At 42.4% G+C, this 15,516-nt stretch overlaps 1 protein-coding gene across 3 annotated transcripts in view; it reads left to right on the top strand.

The window, feature by feature from the left end:
- Positions 1–3,476: 3,476 nt before the first annotated feature.
- The window catches only part of cntn3b (contactin 3b), a 33,850-nt gene continuing 21,810 nt past the window's right edge, over positions 3,477–15,516 (top strand). For 2 of the 3 annotated variants that reach the window (XM_071919961.2, XM_078283439.1), the window contains exons 1-3: positions 3,477–3,531; positions 6,123–6,258; positions 13,295–13,470. In XM_071919961.2, the coding sequence (XP_071776062.1) occupies positions 3,477–3,531; positions 6,123–6,258; positions 13,295–13,470 (367 nt within the window). Of the gene's footprint in view, positions 3,532–4,746; positions 4,756–6,122; positions 6,259–13,294; positions 13,471–15,516 lie in introns of all 3 variants that reach the window. The other variant, XM_078283440.1, reaches the window with a different exon arrangement.

Raw genomic sequence — 15,516 nt, 5'->3', positions numbered from 1 at the left:
TGCAGTGACGGTTATGGCGCAATCAATACCAAACAATTACTTCGCCCTTGTTTTCATCTGACAAGTATTTTCGAGGCAGACAAACACACCTGAGCCGTGGAATACAGATGTTAAGCCGCGCTTTTATTTGTTAATTACTTGAGTTATTTCGCCGTCCTCGCTGCTCCGTGTGAAATAGACTTCTTACGGGTCTTCAGTGAGACCAAACTGGCAGCAGGGCACAGCCGATTGTGAATTCCTCGTTCGCTGGCCAAATCACAGAGCAGCTGTGTATTCAGATTGTGTCAGTCCCAAGTGGTGGCTCCTTCTCTCCTAGGTTCTCCTGCTGAGTGCTATAATGGAGATGGCAGCAGACAGTCATATCCTTTGTGGAAAAAGACAATAACTCAATGTGAATGAGTGGGCCACAGAGTAAACATTACCTGTATGCCACCGGTGTTGTATTTTGAGAGCGCGACAGTTTTGGCTTCATCAGATGTAATTGGTTCCTCCCGCTCGGTGCTGCCTGTGTCCTGCATGTGATCTGAATGCAGACCCTGAGTACACACAGCCCTATGATTGAACCTCTCTCCTTTACTCCCTCCCTTATTAGATTCTTTTGCAATTATGCTGCCCTCGGGGGGAAATGGATGCCTTTAACCACCTCGCCTATCAATTATGTGCCAAACAACAGTCCCGCTAACCAAGAACTCATCTCATTTGCTCTGGAATGCGTTTAGCCAATGACTTCCATTAGGCTTAGCTACTGTGGAGGTGAAAGTGTGATGCCTCATTACATTTGGCAGAGCAATCTTGTGCTCATCGTGTCAGTTCGGAAAGCCAAGAAGGAGTGATACCTCACCTTTATCACCGCGAGGCCCAGGAGGAGCTAGGTCGTCTTTAGCTTTCTCAGTGTCCTCAATTTGGCTTTTTTTTCACACTTAGCTAAAACTTCAGTTGATATACAGCATTGTAGGGATTGACTGATATAGATTTTTGAAGAGTAATACCGATAATATTTCTAGACTGAAGCTGAGGATTTACAATATTGTCTGCATATTTGAGCATTTTCATGCAAAAAAAAATGACAAGGATTCAGAGTTTCTCCCAGAATTTCATTCTTGTCAGTGTGGAAAGGCCTGTGAAACAGCATTTAAAACCATCATGGGACACCACAACCCAGACTGATGAAATTCTTTTCGGGTTAGCAGCTCCTTAAGGCAGGGTGACCCACCGAATCTATTCAATAGTAGGGAAACCTGCCTGAAATTCTGTAAAAGCTGAAATAGAATTTCTGGGTTTTACAGACTGTTTTTATGTAGCTGTGGTCAGCGAGGAACGTTCCATCATAGCAGCAGTGGGCAAGACTGACTGGTTTTATGAAAAGCCAATATGGGCAAACCAACATATCGGTCTAACCCTGCAGCACTGTACTGTTTACTGTATAACGCCCAACTTGCAAGCAAAGTCTTTTGAAGGAGATTTTCCTCCCAGGATCTTGACGCAGTTTGGACGGATGGGACGGGATGGCGAGGTTGGATCCTCCAGACGGCGGATGGCAGTTAATACCGCACTCAAACTGAAAAATGTAGCACACATTTTTCCAGTAGAATCTCAAACCGTGTAATCCAATGTGATGGGTTTTTAGAGTGGCAAAATGCCCCTTAAATTTTGAAAGACACCAGGAAATCCACTCTGAATCTCGCTGTGCCTGCAATTACAGCAGATGAGGAACAATTACTGGCACTGGGACTGTTGAGCTAAGCCAGCGCTGGCCTGACCATTATGTTATGACTAGGCAAATGAGATGATGTCCCCCCCTGTAGATTCTACTGTGCGGCTGCTCAGCACCAGGAGGCCGCTTTATAGGTTTCTTGCAAAGATGTATCGCTCTAAGATTACGTCTTAACATCAACGACTACTCTTCACGTCAAACCGCAGCCGTAATCCTGCAGTTACAACTTGGTGAAACAAGTCACTGGTGGTATTTTAGGTCTGTTTCAAGGATTCCAAAGATAGTGCTGGGTTAATCCACACAACAGGGTTACGTTGTAGGGATGAGGGGATGGGTTGAATTCTTAATCCTGAGAGGCATATCACTTTCCACTTACTGTGATGTAGGTCGAAGCTTCAGCAAAGCCCCTTCTGCGCCACTGATACTGCAATTACAATGCTGGAGCTTTCTGTTCTTCCTCCATGTTAGAAAAGTTTTAATGGCCATTTAGGTCATTGATCAGCCTTTAAAGACGAGATGAAATGAAAAATGCCTTTTTAACCCTTTTAGATCACATCCCCGGTCATACTGTGCACCTATTTAACAATATATGCCAAAAAAATACCAAAAATCAATTTCATTGTATTCTTATATCAAAATTCAATCATGTTTTCTTCCTGTAAAACAAAATATGCCGTGTGCTTACGTAAGCATGCCCGTAACTAATTTCAACCAATAATATCATGACATCCACCCATCAATCAATCTTCAACTTTTAGCGCACAGAGCTAAGAGGCTAAGATTCATTAGTTAGCTAGCTAGCAACAGCATGGTACTTCAGTGTGTCTTCGGGTGTTATGACACACCCACTTTTCAACGTTCAAATCAAATTCCTCCCAACGTTATGTCCCGCCTGTCTTTCCTGTTTCACTCGGAAATACGTCACGATACGGAAGTTAGATACTCTCGAAATGCCGTTTCATCTCGACTTTAAAGGGGACTTTTGACGCAGCGCTTTGTGGGTGTTCGCCCTTTTGCCAGCATGACACGAATGAGTGTAGTGCGCCGAGACACTGAAAGATTTTGAGAGTGACAGTGTAATGTGACACGTTGAAGATGGCTCTCATTAAGTGGTCATTCTCACAGTGAAGTTGTGATGTTTTTTGGTATATGGAGCCCACCTATAATTTCTGTTGATCTAAGGGAGTGTGATGCATGTATACTAAAATGGAAGCAGTCAGCTCGCAAAGATTCAGTTGGCCACCAAACCCTTTGTTGTGTGAAGTGGCATTTTGCTGCAGAGTAGAGTACAAGTACACTGTCTGCCAGCTCCTATTAATAGTGAGATAGGGAGGGAGAAGTATCTTTTGAGGTCAATCATTTCCTTCCTCACTTCTCTTCTCTTTTGAGAAGCCGAATTGAGCTTGTTATGCAGGAGGAAATGTGCATGCTAAAGGAAAACACACTCATTTAGCAGCTGTTTCTGAGTTCCTGGGTTGTATCCTAAAGTTTTGCCTGCTGCATTTGTAGTGCTCCTTACTTCTTTAGGATTCACTTTCACTTCACTCACAATAACTCAGAAATAATGAAAAATAATTATGTAACTTAGCAGTGCTGTAATCATGTTTTTGCTGTTGAATGCTTGTCATATTTGGCGCAAAATGTCATATTTTAATTATATCCATAATTACTTTCCCTTCAGATTAAAATTCGGGAATTCAAGGGAGAGCATTCCATTCACAAGCAATTGGATGAGAGTCTTATTTGCCCTCAGCAACTAAAGATGATGTTACTATGGAAACGAATTGTTCTGCTATCAATCACTGGATGCCTTGCAGGTAAGATGTTTTACCACATATTTCATTTGAGACTGCATTTGCTATTACGCTTATATGTGTATTAACTTCATCATTTCAAATGTGTATCGATTCCAGAATAACATTAGGGTTGGTTTTATAATAATCCCACATGGAAGAAATATCACAGACTAATTCCATGTCTCTAAGGTGCGAGTTAGAGGATTTTGCAAAAAAAATACCGTCTCATAACTGATAACCAGTGTCCACATAAAATATATATATATAATATACAGTCTCATCTGCTGGGTGAGGAAGAGACAGAATCAGAATGGTTGTAAATAACCTTAGCAAAGCTCTTCTTCTTGACCAAAAAGGTTACACTGATTAAGTTGCAGTCATTACATGTACAGTATACCTCAGTGTCCTTCAGCAGTCCCCAGAGCGGCCTCCTACTGTACATTTACAGTACACTGTCAGGGACTTCTGGGATACCAATCCCATTCCTGTTTATGACTTGTCCAGATCATTATCAGGATCCTTGGAATGAAACTGGCTCTGCATTTTAGCACAATCTACTTGCCACCGTGCCTCGCTCTGCCCTTGCGGCCACCTGGGATTCGAGCCGGAGAAATACAGACACTCTACCAGAATGTCAACCCTTGTGCAAATGACATTGTAAATCCCAATGAATGTTATTCAAATTGGCTCATGGGTAATTCACACCCGGCTCTCGAGGGAGCGAGTTCCAAGCGAACTCACCTTCCAAGCGGACAACAGCAGCATTTTTAACATCTAGGTTCTTTGGTGTTGCCTATGGGTGCTAGACAATACATATTCATCATCGCGATAGTGTGCTTAAATTGTGCCTTAAAATGTACCTTAATGAATCCAAAAACCCTTTGAAAACCACATTTATAAAATAACTTTGACATCTGCGGGGTCACGTTTTGTGCAAGTTTGCTTCCCGTGAAGAAGAGGTGGAGGAGGCTCTTCCTCAAAAGCTGTATTGTGGGACAGTGCATCAGCTTCACAAAAAACACTGACACCTTAGATGTTAGCCTGGTGTTTTCATCAAATTAATTTCCATCAAGTCATTAGGGTAGGAATGTTTAACCAACAGTCCAAGTGATTGAATTTAATGTTTAAGTCAGGCATTGATATCATTTATTTACAAATGTATTAATAGGTCATTATACAATTTATTAATAGGTCATTGTACATTATCTTATTGGAATATACATTAACTTCTGACAGTGTCTTCCTGTCACATTTCTCCCACTTTACTGCAATTTGGTTCAAGGTTAATGAATTTCCCCATATTTCACAACCGTTCTAAGTGTTCCTCCTCAATTCATGTTCACATCTTGTTCCTCAGTTATCGACGATGACAAAAAGTGTTGATTCGTTCACGTATTACTCTGCCTAAAACCGTTTGTGGAGTTGATAGCCACATGCTGCAGTGTGAGCAGTAGGATATTAATTAGGGCTACTATGGCCGTCTGTTGACTTTACTTTCATTTTGCACCAGACTGTGTTCCACATCCTTTCCTTTTAAGTCGCTGGCAAATGAGTGCATCGCTATGGCCTCAATTAACTAGTATGATATACTAGATGTTCTGAAAATCTACCACCGCTTTAATAATCGATTCACCCAATTACAGGAAATCAGTAATTAATCTGTGAACTTTTTACTTAAGGCCTCAACATTGACTGCCTCAGTTCAATCGTAGCACTCAAGCAAGCACCCAAAACACAGCCATGCTCGCTGACTTGTTATAAGTCAAGATGTTTTTACTACCGCTCCATATCATCTTGTGAGCGGTCTGTGCAACTGCATAAAACTCTCCCAAACTCCTTAGCCAGCTAAATATTTACATAGTAATCAGAGAAAAATATTACTTATTTGCAATATTTTTTATTTACTCGCATTTTTACCAGGGAGTTTTGAGGAGGGGAAATTAATCACATCTTGCCTACTAACAACAGTGTGATGATTTATCATAATGATGAAGCGACTGAGTGAGGCCTGGCAGTCCAGCATGGCAAATGGACCCTGTGTGCCACACTGGAGCAAATACAAACAGGTTTTTGTTTTAGTTTTCTAGGTGTCTATATATTTTCAGATGAAGCCTATGGCAATGTTGAAGCAGCATACAGCGAAACAGATACCAAATATTTCAGCAATGGAAAACAATGGTCGGTGATGTTTACTCTTCTCAAGGCGAGAAAAACACTGGGCCGACATGTCAGATCGCAGCCACTGTCCTCATGCATTTCCTTGTTTTTCTTGGGATGGAGCAAAACTGTTCAGAGAGTAGCAGTTCCATATACTGGATCATAAAACTAATATGTGTTGAGGATCTGTGGGTGTTGAGTTGCAGTATTTCAGTCGCACTGATTAGATTTTTTTGCTGTTGAATCATCCCTTCAAGGAGAGGAGCAATGCATTATAGAAAAAACCCCTCCAGTAACCATGCAGTTTGGAGAATGTCTGTTTACCCCCATCCACTTTTTTTTTTGTTTGTCCAGACCCTGGCTGTAGCTTTTGGTGAATTCTTTCAGTATAAAGGTCAAAGAGACAATTTTTTTTTCGGGTTGTACTACTATGGACTTTTTCCCCCTTTCTCCAGCCTGTACAGAGGATGTCATATTTCAAGGGCCAAGATGGAAGACGGAGCCCAGTGACCTCATTTCACCAATCAACTCCCCCGACCAGCAAGCCACCATTAGATGCGAGGCGGAGGGGAGCCCTTCTCTGCAGTACAGGTAAATTACCGACCAAGTCACGGAAACCCGTCTACCTGATCTCTGCTCTCCATCGCCATCACATCATGAAAATCCACTGCTGCTTAATTGCTTGTAAATCTTCATTGCTGCTTTCCGCGAAAATCAAACAGGGGGCTACCGATAGCGTTGATTGCTATTGATTTGGTGAAGAACAACGTTTTCTGGACGTGAATGCTCCACAGAGATTATGTACCATCCAGCAAAAAAAGATAGGCTTCAAAGAGTAACTGCTTAATTGAGCATCCATTTCTAATTGAAAAAGCTTAGAGTCAATTTTCAGTCTGAGCTGTGATGTAGAGGTAGAGTCAGGGAGCCACCGCCGTAGCTGATGAATATGCTAACACCCCAGATATGAGTGAGGTTAACTTTATTAATGATAAGATTTAAGCCGCTGTATGATTGAAGCTGATGACTTATAATGTGGTGCACGGCTTAAGAAATCATTAGGAGGGTAAAAGAGATTCCAGCGACTAATTTGCACCGCAGATCCTTTGATATCTCCCCGGCTGTTCCCCTCGCAGCGGAGCCGGCCTGGAAATGGCAGCCGGCGCTGTTTTTGTGGTGGATTGTGTTTCGTAGCTTGGTCAGCATCATGTAAATGCACAGCAAGCAGTGGGGAGCGGCAATAACCTTGTGAGTGACATTCCGTTAAACGCTTACATTTCCTATAATGTGTCCGCGCTGAAAACATGGTCTAAGAGCAGCAGCAGGGGGTATCATTATACTTGTTGTGCAACCCGAGCTATCCCAGGCTGAGGTCTGAACCGTCGCTCGCATCCTAAGCAAGTGAAACCGTTTTGACATTCACTTCCATCGCTCATGTGGTTTTTCTCTTGTCCAGTTGGTTGCGTTGCTAGTGCCATGGTAGTAAAATGTGCTGTTGTCGATGTGATCTGCAGCCTTTTCCCCAGCTGCGAACAAGCTGAGGTCCAACTTAAATTATAGTAGCAGTTCTCCACAGATCCCTGCTGTGAGAGCAGAACATCTGTTCCACACATAAGATACGGGTCTTTGATGTGATTTTCTAATAATGTGAAGTAGTATATAAAACGGTTCAGTTGCTCATTGTAACTGAAAAAAATGTTGGTTTGTTTATTGATAACACAACACAAAATGAACTTGTCTTTACCCTCAATTATGGATTAATAATGTGAAACTGGGTTTAAAAAGACAAATTGATATTTGAGTGAGCAAACAGCGCAGTGGATTGGCATTTCTGGTAATGCTTTTAAAGACTAGTGCTTTGTCCTTAGTTTTACTTTGAGGAAGGAATCATTTTTTAGGTTTATTTGGGTTGCATCAGTTTTTTTTTTTTGACACTGATTGTCTTTGACTCGTTTCCCTTTGGGCAAGGAGAGGACTTTTTTGTCCTGATGATAAAATACAAAGTGTAAATGCTCAGCAATATATTTCACTAACACTGAAATTAGAACCTCAAATGACTGCCATGCATTCCCCTAGGAAGTGGCCATGCTGTGACTTTCACCAGCATCTGCAGACTATGCATAGCACCAGACCATGCAAATGACTAATATTTGTATAATTAGATAGGCCAGGCAAAAGGGTATAACATTCTGAATTTTATACTTAATCTCCTCAGTTACTGTAAATATTAAGAAAAATATATCCATTTGGCTAGATATCTATATGGAAAATTGGACCTTAGAATATTTTGTATGTAGAACTACCTTTCAAATTGTACTTCCAACAGTTTGGTCAGTGTTGTGAATTTGTCAGCACAATTGATGCTAACCCTTGCCAGCGAGCCACGAATGGGCTATCTGCATAATGCATGTCAGTCCAGTCAGAATGAGGTTTCAGCCCTCCCGGACGTCCCGCAATGACCTATATAGCATCTGGTTAAAATGGAAAAATCCACCCTGAAACACTTTAACACTATTAAAACTGGCGATGTGCCTTGCATTCCTGGGTCCGTTTTGTTATTCGGCGGTGTGTTTTTCTTATTCCCACGAGTAACTGGAAAGCATGGACGACATGATATCACGTCCAGATATTTCCACCGGCTACAATGGAGTTTGATAGCAGAAAGTCTAAAACATCAGCAGTAAACTTCAGGTTTTGGTGTCAGTCCCTCAGCATCTTCTTCTGTCTAGAGCCGCCATTTTGCACCGAAGTTCACCAATCATACAAGGAGAAATCCCTCGTAGAAGACGTAGATACCAATTTCCATTTTAGGAAACACAGGAAATCACTAACTGAAGTAGAAGTGGACGAGGCAGGTTGAGGGAAAGTGGGTTCACCAAAAATGTAATTACAACACTTCACCACAAAATAACCCCTGGAATGCATTGAACATCACAAATCGACGGTTAACAGTGTGAGAGTACTCAAGGGTGGAATTTTCCTTCAAAGGGCTGTTGGCCATGTTTGGAAATCCCACTCCCATTTGAAAAGAGAGATTGTTGAATGGGTGCAGATGTGAAGAAATGAAGATGTCAAGGTGTCATTGTCACCGGTCACACATTTACGCTAATAAACCTTATGGGTTGCAGTTGAGTGCTGAGTTAGTTGTCTTTTGAACGCTCAGATGCTCCGCTCCACCCGCACCTCGCCCAGGGTGTGCTCTGAACGCTCTGACAGGCCGAATATAGGAATGGGAACTCTGACAGTACTTCAGTTGACAAATAGCCCTGTGTGGTGCCAGAGCACACTCGGGCGCTCGGAGTGGCGGTTTATGAATACACCTGTCATTGTGTTTACTATGAATCTACTGTAATACAGAATCAAGGGCATAGCAGTGATTGGAAAGGAGGAATAAACAGTTCTCTGCTGGTGTCTCCTGTCATCTAATGTGACTTCAGGGAGACGGTGTGACTCTGCTTTTGTTTATGGGTTTGTGCAGGGTAAGAGGGACATAAATAGCACTCCGAGGATATAAAGGATTAGCAGATGCTATTTTCTCAATGAACTGAGAGACAGTCACAGCATGGAGCCGGATAATAGCATAGATCCTGCAAATTCTTTCAAACATACACTTTCAGCATATTCACTTAAAGCAGTTTTCTGCATGTATTAGGCCTGTTCACAAATGTATGTGTGGGTGTGTGTGTGTGTGTGTGGGTGTGTTTGTGTGTGTTTGTGCACAAGAGTGTATCTGTGTGTGTGTGTGTGTGTGTGTATGGGTTCATGATATTTGTTAATATTTATTTTCAGCTCCCGCAGCCTGAGACACACACACACACACACACACACACACACACACACACACACACATACACACACACACAGTGATATAGGGTTTTGGATTATTTATTGTATTACATTTGGGTTGAAAACCAAATGAAATATCAATTTAATAAAAAGCGACAGCAATAAGTACTAAACTTAATTGTAGAGAGTACCCTGGTCAGCAGTTGAATTTCCATCATAAGCTCTAAGCTCTGCATGTGTGTGTGTGTGTGTGTGTGTGTTTGTGTGTACTCACTAGCATCTCTGTGGGTGTCTGGCCTCAAGGAAACCCAGGTGAGACAGTGCTGCAGCACAATCCCTAGTCTGTATTTGATGAAGAGACCTCATGCAAAATTGATGTGAACCTCAAGGTCAGGCAGAGTTCATTCAGAGCATGCCCAGATCAGCCTCCGCCTGCAGCACACCGCGGCAAACAGGACTGTTCTCTGGACTCTCTGTTGGACTTAAGCTCCCCTCTGCCTGATGTGTGTTAGATTCAATATACTCAGTTTCTGCACTAATACTAAGAAGACCTCTGTCTATTGCAGCGTCTCTTTTTTTCTGTCAATTCTGTAAGGAATTGAAAGGAGATGAAGGTAAATATCATTGGACATGCAGACAACTCTGTGTTGTTGTGTTGAGTTGTGCTCTTTAATACAGTAAATGGTATGCAACAAGTTGGAAGAAACTACCTGTTGACCCAGCCCTCTTTTTTTAAATGAATGATTAAAAAAATCTAAATCATTGTTGATGTGATTATATTGTTTTAGTTTAATTTTCTTTTTCCAAATGGATGTAGATATGGTATTGAACAGTTGGGATATAGGTGGGTAGGCTGAAAACATTTTAACAGATGATGATGATTAATTAATGAAATCAGTGAAAGCTGCTATTTTATAGGGGTGAGAGTGGGAGGTCGTCTCCAAAGCCTGAAGATTGTCTGACCATTCTGACGTCTAACTAGCTCTGATCTTTGTACAAGAACAAACATTGTTTGCAACTAGCATAGCTAACATTATTGTTGAATCCACTGGCATAGTAGCCATTTTGAGAAATGGCAGGATATCAGATTTTTTCTGTATATAAAGATAGTAAAAATATTTATATACAATAATAGCTTGAGTCACTAGCAAGTACTTTGGCTGTTGTTCTGGAGTTGGCTGTGTTCATTGGCAAGATTTTTATGTAAAAATAGATCCTCTGCAGCCTAAATCACAAAGTGGGGCTGCAACAGATGAGATTGAGATGCCATATATTTATCCTGTTTCCCCAAATGAAATCCTGGTGCTGTGTATTGTCACTGGTGGGAAATCTTCTCCACCCACGGGAAGTGTTGAAACTTAAGAGCGAAATCCAAACTGTCTCCTAAACCAGTGGTTCCAGGGGTCCCCAGCAAATTGATGAATTGTTAAAATTCATCATTATTTCATTTACAAGAAGTTATCACAATTAGAGAATGTAGAAGAATGACTGTTTTGATCACAGTTTCACCTTTATCTCTCTACCGACAATACAGATAGTCATGACAAAATCATATCTAACAAAGAAAATATTCTCAGATTTGGGTCTGAGAGACAAAATCTCATCAAATGGGGGTCTGTGGCCCTAATGTGGACTAAATTAGGGTTCCTTGATATGAAAAAAGGTTGAGAATCAGTGTCCTAAACAGCAGTGAGCAGCTCTTCGTCCAGAGAAAGCTGGACTCACCGTTAGATCTTTTCTTCTCTCATCTCTTTGGTATTTTTGGTATAAAGCTTCACAGACTGGCCGGGTTGGTAAACATGAGCGTGCTGTGTGCAGTTTATTGCCGTTACATGATTTCAGTTACAGTTACCTCTGTTGCCGCCAATGTGCGAAGTTGCCTAGTGCGGATTTAATATGTTGTTCACAACTGGTAAATCCTGATCTGGATTGCAAAACTGCTCCTTCTACATAGGAATAATCCTTTGAATAGCTCAGACTGCATGGATGTTAAGTGGCTGAGGCAATCTACACCGTAAAAAAGATCTCAAATTGTGTAACGAAAGCCGCTCCTTATGGTAGAATGACATCAGCCTCGCTTTGATCCCCTTGATCTTCTGCACTTTCGCTTTGCTCATCATCACCTCTCACACAACCTCCGCCAGAGTTCACAGCGAAGGCAAATGAGGGGTGTTGGTGGCAGGTTTCTCGTGTCTTTTAATACTACAGCAGGCTGGCCTTTCTCAGGTGTTCCTGCCGCAAGAGTAGGTGGCTCACCGATGGTGTCAGCGGTGCAAAGACACCCTCACACCCAGCCAACTGTCTGCTCCAGGGGTGTGTGTGATCTGCTCCGGCTGCCCACCATCCTCTCCCATTAATTTCAATCACGCTGTGTGGCTGCAAATACATCCAGCTGCCCCATCCTTTTCCATTCCATCTCCTCCCCAAGATCTTCCCTTCTGCACAGACCCAGAGGATTATGTCACCCTGAAAATGGAGAATGGAGTTGAAATGCAGACGAAGAGTGATTTCCTCAAAGGGAATTTAGATATAATAGTATTGTTTTATTTTAAATATTCCTATTATGTATTATATATGTGTTCCTATATATGCGTTCTCAGAAACATGAGCTTTGCCATGCGTCTTCAAACATTGGAAAAGTAATTCAGTGCTTGGAGTGGTGACAAAATCAGTCAGATTAAGTGAATGGCACAGGCTGTTAGATGAATAATGCAGGCGACAACATGAAAGACAGTATCATCTTTTGTAGTCTGTCAGGCAGGAAACTGAGGGGAGTCATGCCTGGTTTTAAGACTATACGTGAAGCACCATCCTAATGGCTTGTTAGTTTGCCGAGGGGGAAAAATAATATTGATTTTTTTTTTTTCCTCATTATTATTGTCATTTCACAGTCTTCAAGCCACGCTGCTCAAGCAGACTCACACATGGCATTCCAATCATGCTTCACTTCTCACATTCCATAAGGAAAGAGGAAGGTAACGATGTCCATCACGTCTCCGCTAATTCGCCCCACTGTGATCGCTGTTCATTCAGCATGTTCTGGGATGGGTGAAATCCCATCATCCCCCGCTCCTGTAGGATATCGCTCTCACTGAAACGCCATCAAATATGCTGCTGAGAGACATTGTAAATCTACATTGAGGTGAACCGAGTGGTATTCACTTTATATAGACGCACCGCACTTACTGTCAGGCAATGATGCTTGCAGTGAATTACCTAATGAGTTGCGTTTGATTGCTCAGCATAAACCATATTCAGTGGTTTCTCTCGATATTGATAGCTGTAATTGATAGCTGTCACTTCCCTAGGTTTTTATGAACTCATTTGATTGAGTATCTCATGACCTTTCATTAAAGGGAGCAGAAAATGGTCTGTTAGACAATGCAATATAAAGGTGTCATGAGGGCAATGAGTCATAAAGTGAAAATAAAAAAACAAAACGCTCCCTGAGATAAAATAAGTAGGAAATAATCCACACTTATCATACCACATGGCTAATTTATTTTATATGATTTGGAATTTGCCTGAATTAAAATAAAGACAAAATATTGAGTTTTAAGTTCTAAAAAACCCTCTGAAGAGTTAGACTGTGAGCTTTAGCTTCCCTCATAGTCAGCTCCTGTTCAATCATTCTCTTTTCCTTACTTGCCGTGGGGGATATTCATGACATTTTACTTTGATTTCTCTGCATGAAGTTGGTTAATAATATAGATCCCGGCTCTTATTGCTCACCTTTGTGTTCTCTGCGTGACGTGGGCGAGCCAATCAAATCGATCCCCGCGACAAATGTTGTGAGTGCGCATCTCCAGAGGCCCGGCTGCTGATTGTGTTTGCGTCTTTGCAGATGGTCACTAAACGGAACGCTCATTGATCTGGGGAACGACTACCGGCGTCACATGTCTGGGGGCAACCTGATCATTAGCAGTCTGGACAGGGACCAAGACACAGGGATTTACCAATGCACGGCCTTCAACACGTGGGGGTCCATCCTCAGCCGCAGAGGCAGCCTCCAATTTGCATGTAAGTGATCCTGCAACTGATAACATGTTTCTGGCATTAACCTTCAACATATAATGGTGCGGGCAGACACGTGATTGTGCAATCAGGTTGTGGATGCTCTATGTCGCTCTGACATGCATGTAATATGGTTGTGGCCCAGACCTTTTTTCTTTTTTTTTTTTTTTTTTTCATTTAGCATTTGGATTGCCTGGGAATAGATTTTCGAGAGGGAAATGGTAATCGAATGAAATGTCAGATGCAACAAACACAGTGGGTGAGGCAGCTTCTGACTGCCTCTGAACTCCATTGATTCTCATTAGCGGTTCCAACTCTGACAGCATCTATGCTCAGTCCGAATTGACTCATTTTTTGCCAAGCGATATGCCAGCCCCTGTGATCTGCACTTGAAAGGAGACCAACCCAAATAATGCTTAAGAAGTGTTTGTGTCTTTGTAATCAACAGCCAGTTTGTTATATATATATATATATGGCAGATAGTGAACGGATCAGACAGTGACGGGCTGTCTGCCGGTCTGCCAGCCTACTGGTTGAAAGGGGAGGGGGGGGGGTGGAATGTGATGCTGTGGAGTGGGGTCCTACCTTCCAGACAGGCGGTGTCGAGGCACCTCTCTCCTCCCCTGATCAAGACTGCCGGCTATTGATCATGTCCCAAGGATAGAGAGCCTTTCACTTCCTCTCAGGAGATGGGCTGCCATTATCCCTATAGCACAGTAATGAATCTCACTTGTGGGGACTGGGTGAAGAGCAGAGCTGCTTGACATTTATTGTCTTGCCTAATGCACAGTGAGGGAGGTCTAGGAGATCAGCATGGCTGATACTCTGACTGTTTTTCCTTGTAATGAGGCCACTGCCCTAAGATAGAAATGCCTTGCCTTCTTCCTCGCTTTGCCTGCCTCCAAAATTCAACTGCAACTACTGTAAGTTAACAAAGGCATCCACAGCTGTTTTGCTTTTAAAGAAAAAACAATGGAAGCATATGATTAGAATTAATTCCTAACCTGCGCACCTCAGCATCAAAATACATATTAATGATGCATTAATTAATGATTCCCATGTTGGTATTTTTTCCATACTGCCTTAAAATAGCCTATACACATTCAGAAGGTTCGCTGCACTGCAGAGTGGAGCCTCTGGGACGGGTCAAACTCCAATGCCTTGCTCAAGAACACGATAGCAGTGCTGGTGGACATTGTACATGGCAGGGAATGTCTATCCCTTACAGGAAAGTCACATGTGAAAACCCACATGTGAATTCAAAGCACATGTGCTTTCTGGACACATGTTGGTTTTCATATGTGAACAGATTTAAAATTTTCTAGATGATGTGGATTTTTTCCACGTGAATTTTTTCACATTTTCAGCTGCCATTAGATATGCTGGATATTTGTTTCACAATCGATAACTTCATTTCACATGCAAAGGGAGATTTGGGAAAATGTCAATGGGAAATTTCACATGTTCACGTATGAAAACCCATGTGTCCAAAAAGCACACGCAGGTTTTCACATGTGACTTTTTTCCAAGGGTTATGCCATCGCCATCGACCAGACCAATCATCCTCAAGCTGTAATGGTGGGCCAGCCATTCTTGTGTGCTCGAGACTGATTCTGCTTAGAGAGGCATTGCTGCAGCTGGGCCCGGCCTGCGGCTCTCACAGTTTGAGTGTGTGGTCAGTTCACCCCGGTGAAGCCCATTATTCTTCTGCTCAGAGACGAGAGAACTGTATCCCCTACAGCACCTTCCCCCCCTCCTCCCCACCACTTGGTGAAATCCGGGGCGAAGGAGTCACCCTCTCCTCGTTCCCTAAGTAATTATTAGCCGCTCTCTGATTCACCTCCCGCTGTTTCCAAAAAAGGAGCGCTGTTGTAATTATCAACGGCTGTTTTAATATGCTTTTTCTTTTCAATCAGCCGGGTAAGCGAGGCTCGCTCCTCCGCCGCCGGCGCCTTCGGAATCATAAATGTCTTTAGGAGGTGGACTCTGTATTTACCCAGGCGGCCTGTCGAGATCAGAAGCGGACTCGCCTCTGTCCGCATTTCAAGTCGG

This window comes from Centroberyx gerrardi, chromosome 5 (assembly GCF_048128805.1).
Source record: "Centroberyx gerrardi isolate f3 chromosome 5, fCenGer3.hap1.cur.20231027, whole genome shotgun sequence".
NCBI lineage: Eukaryota > Metazoa > Chordata > Actinopteri > Beryciformes > Berycidae > Centroberyx > Centroberyx gerrardi.
This window is presented reverse-complemented; position numbering and strand designations above follow the sequence as displayed.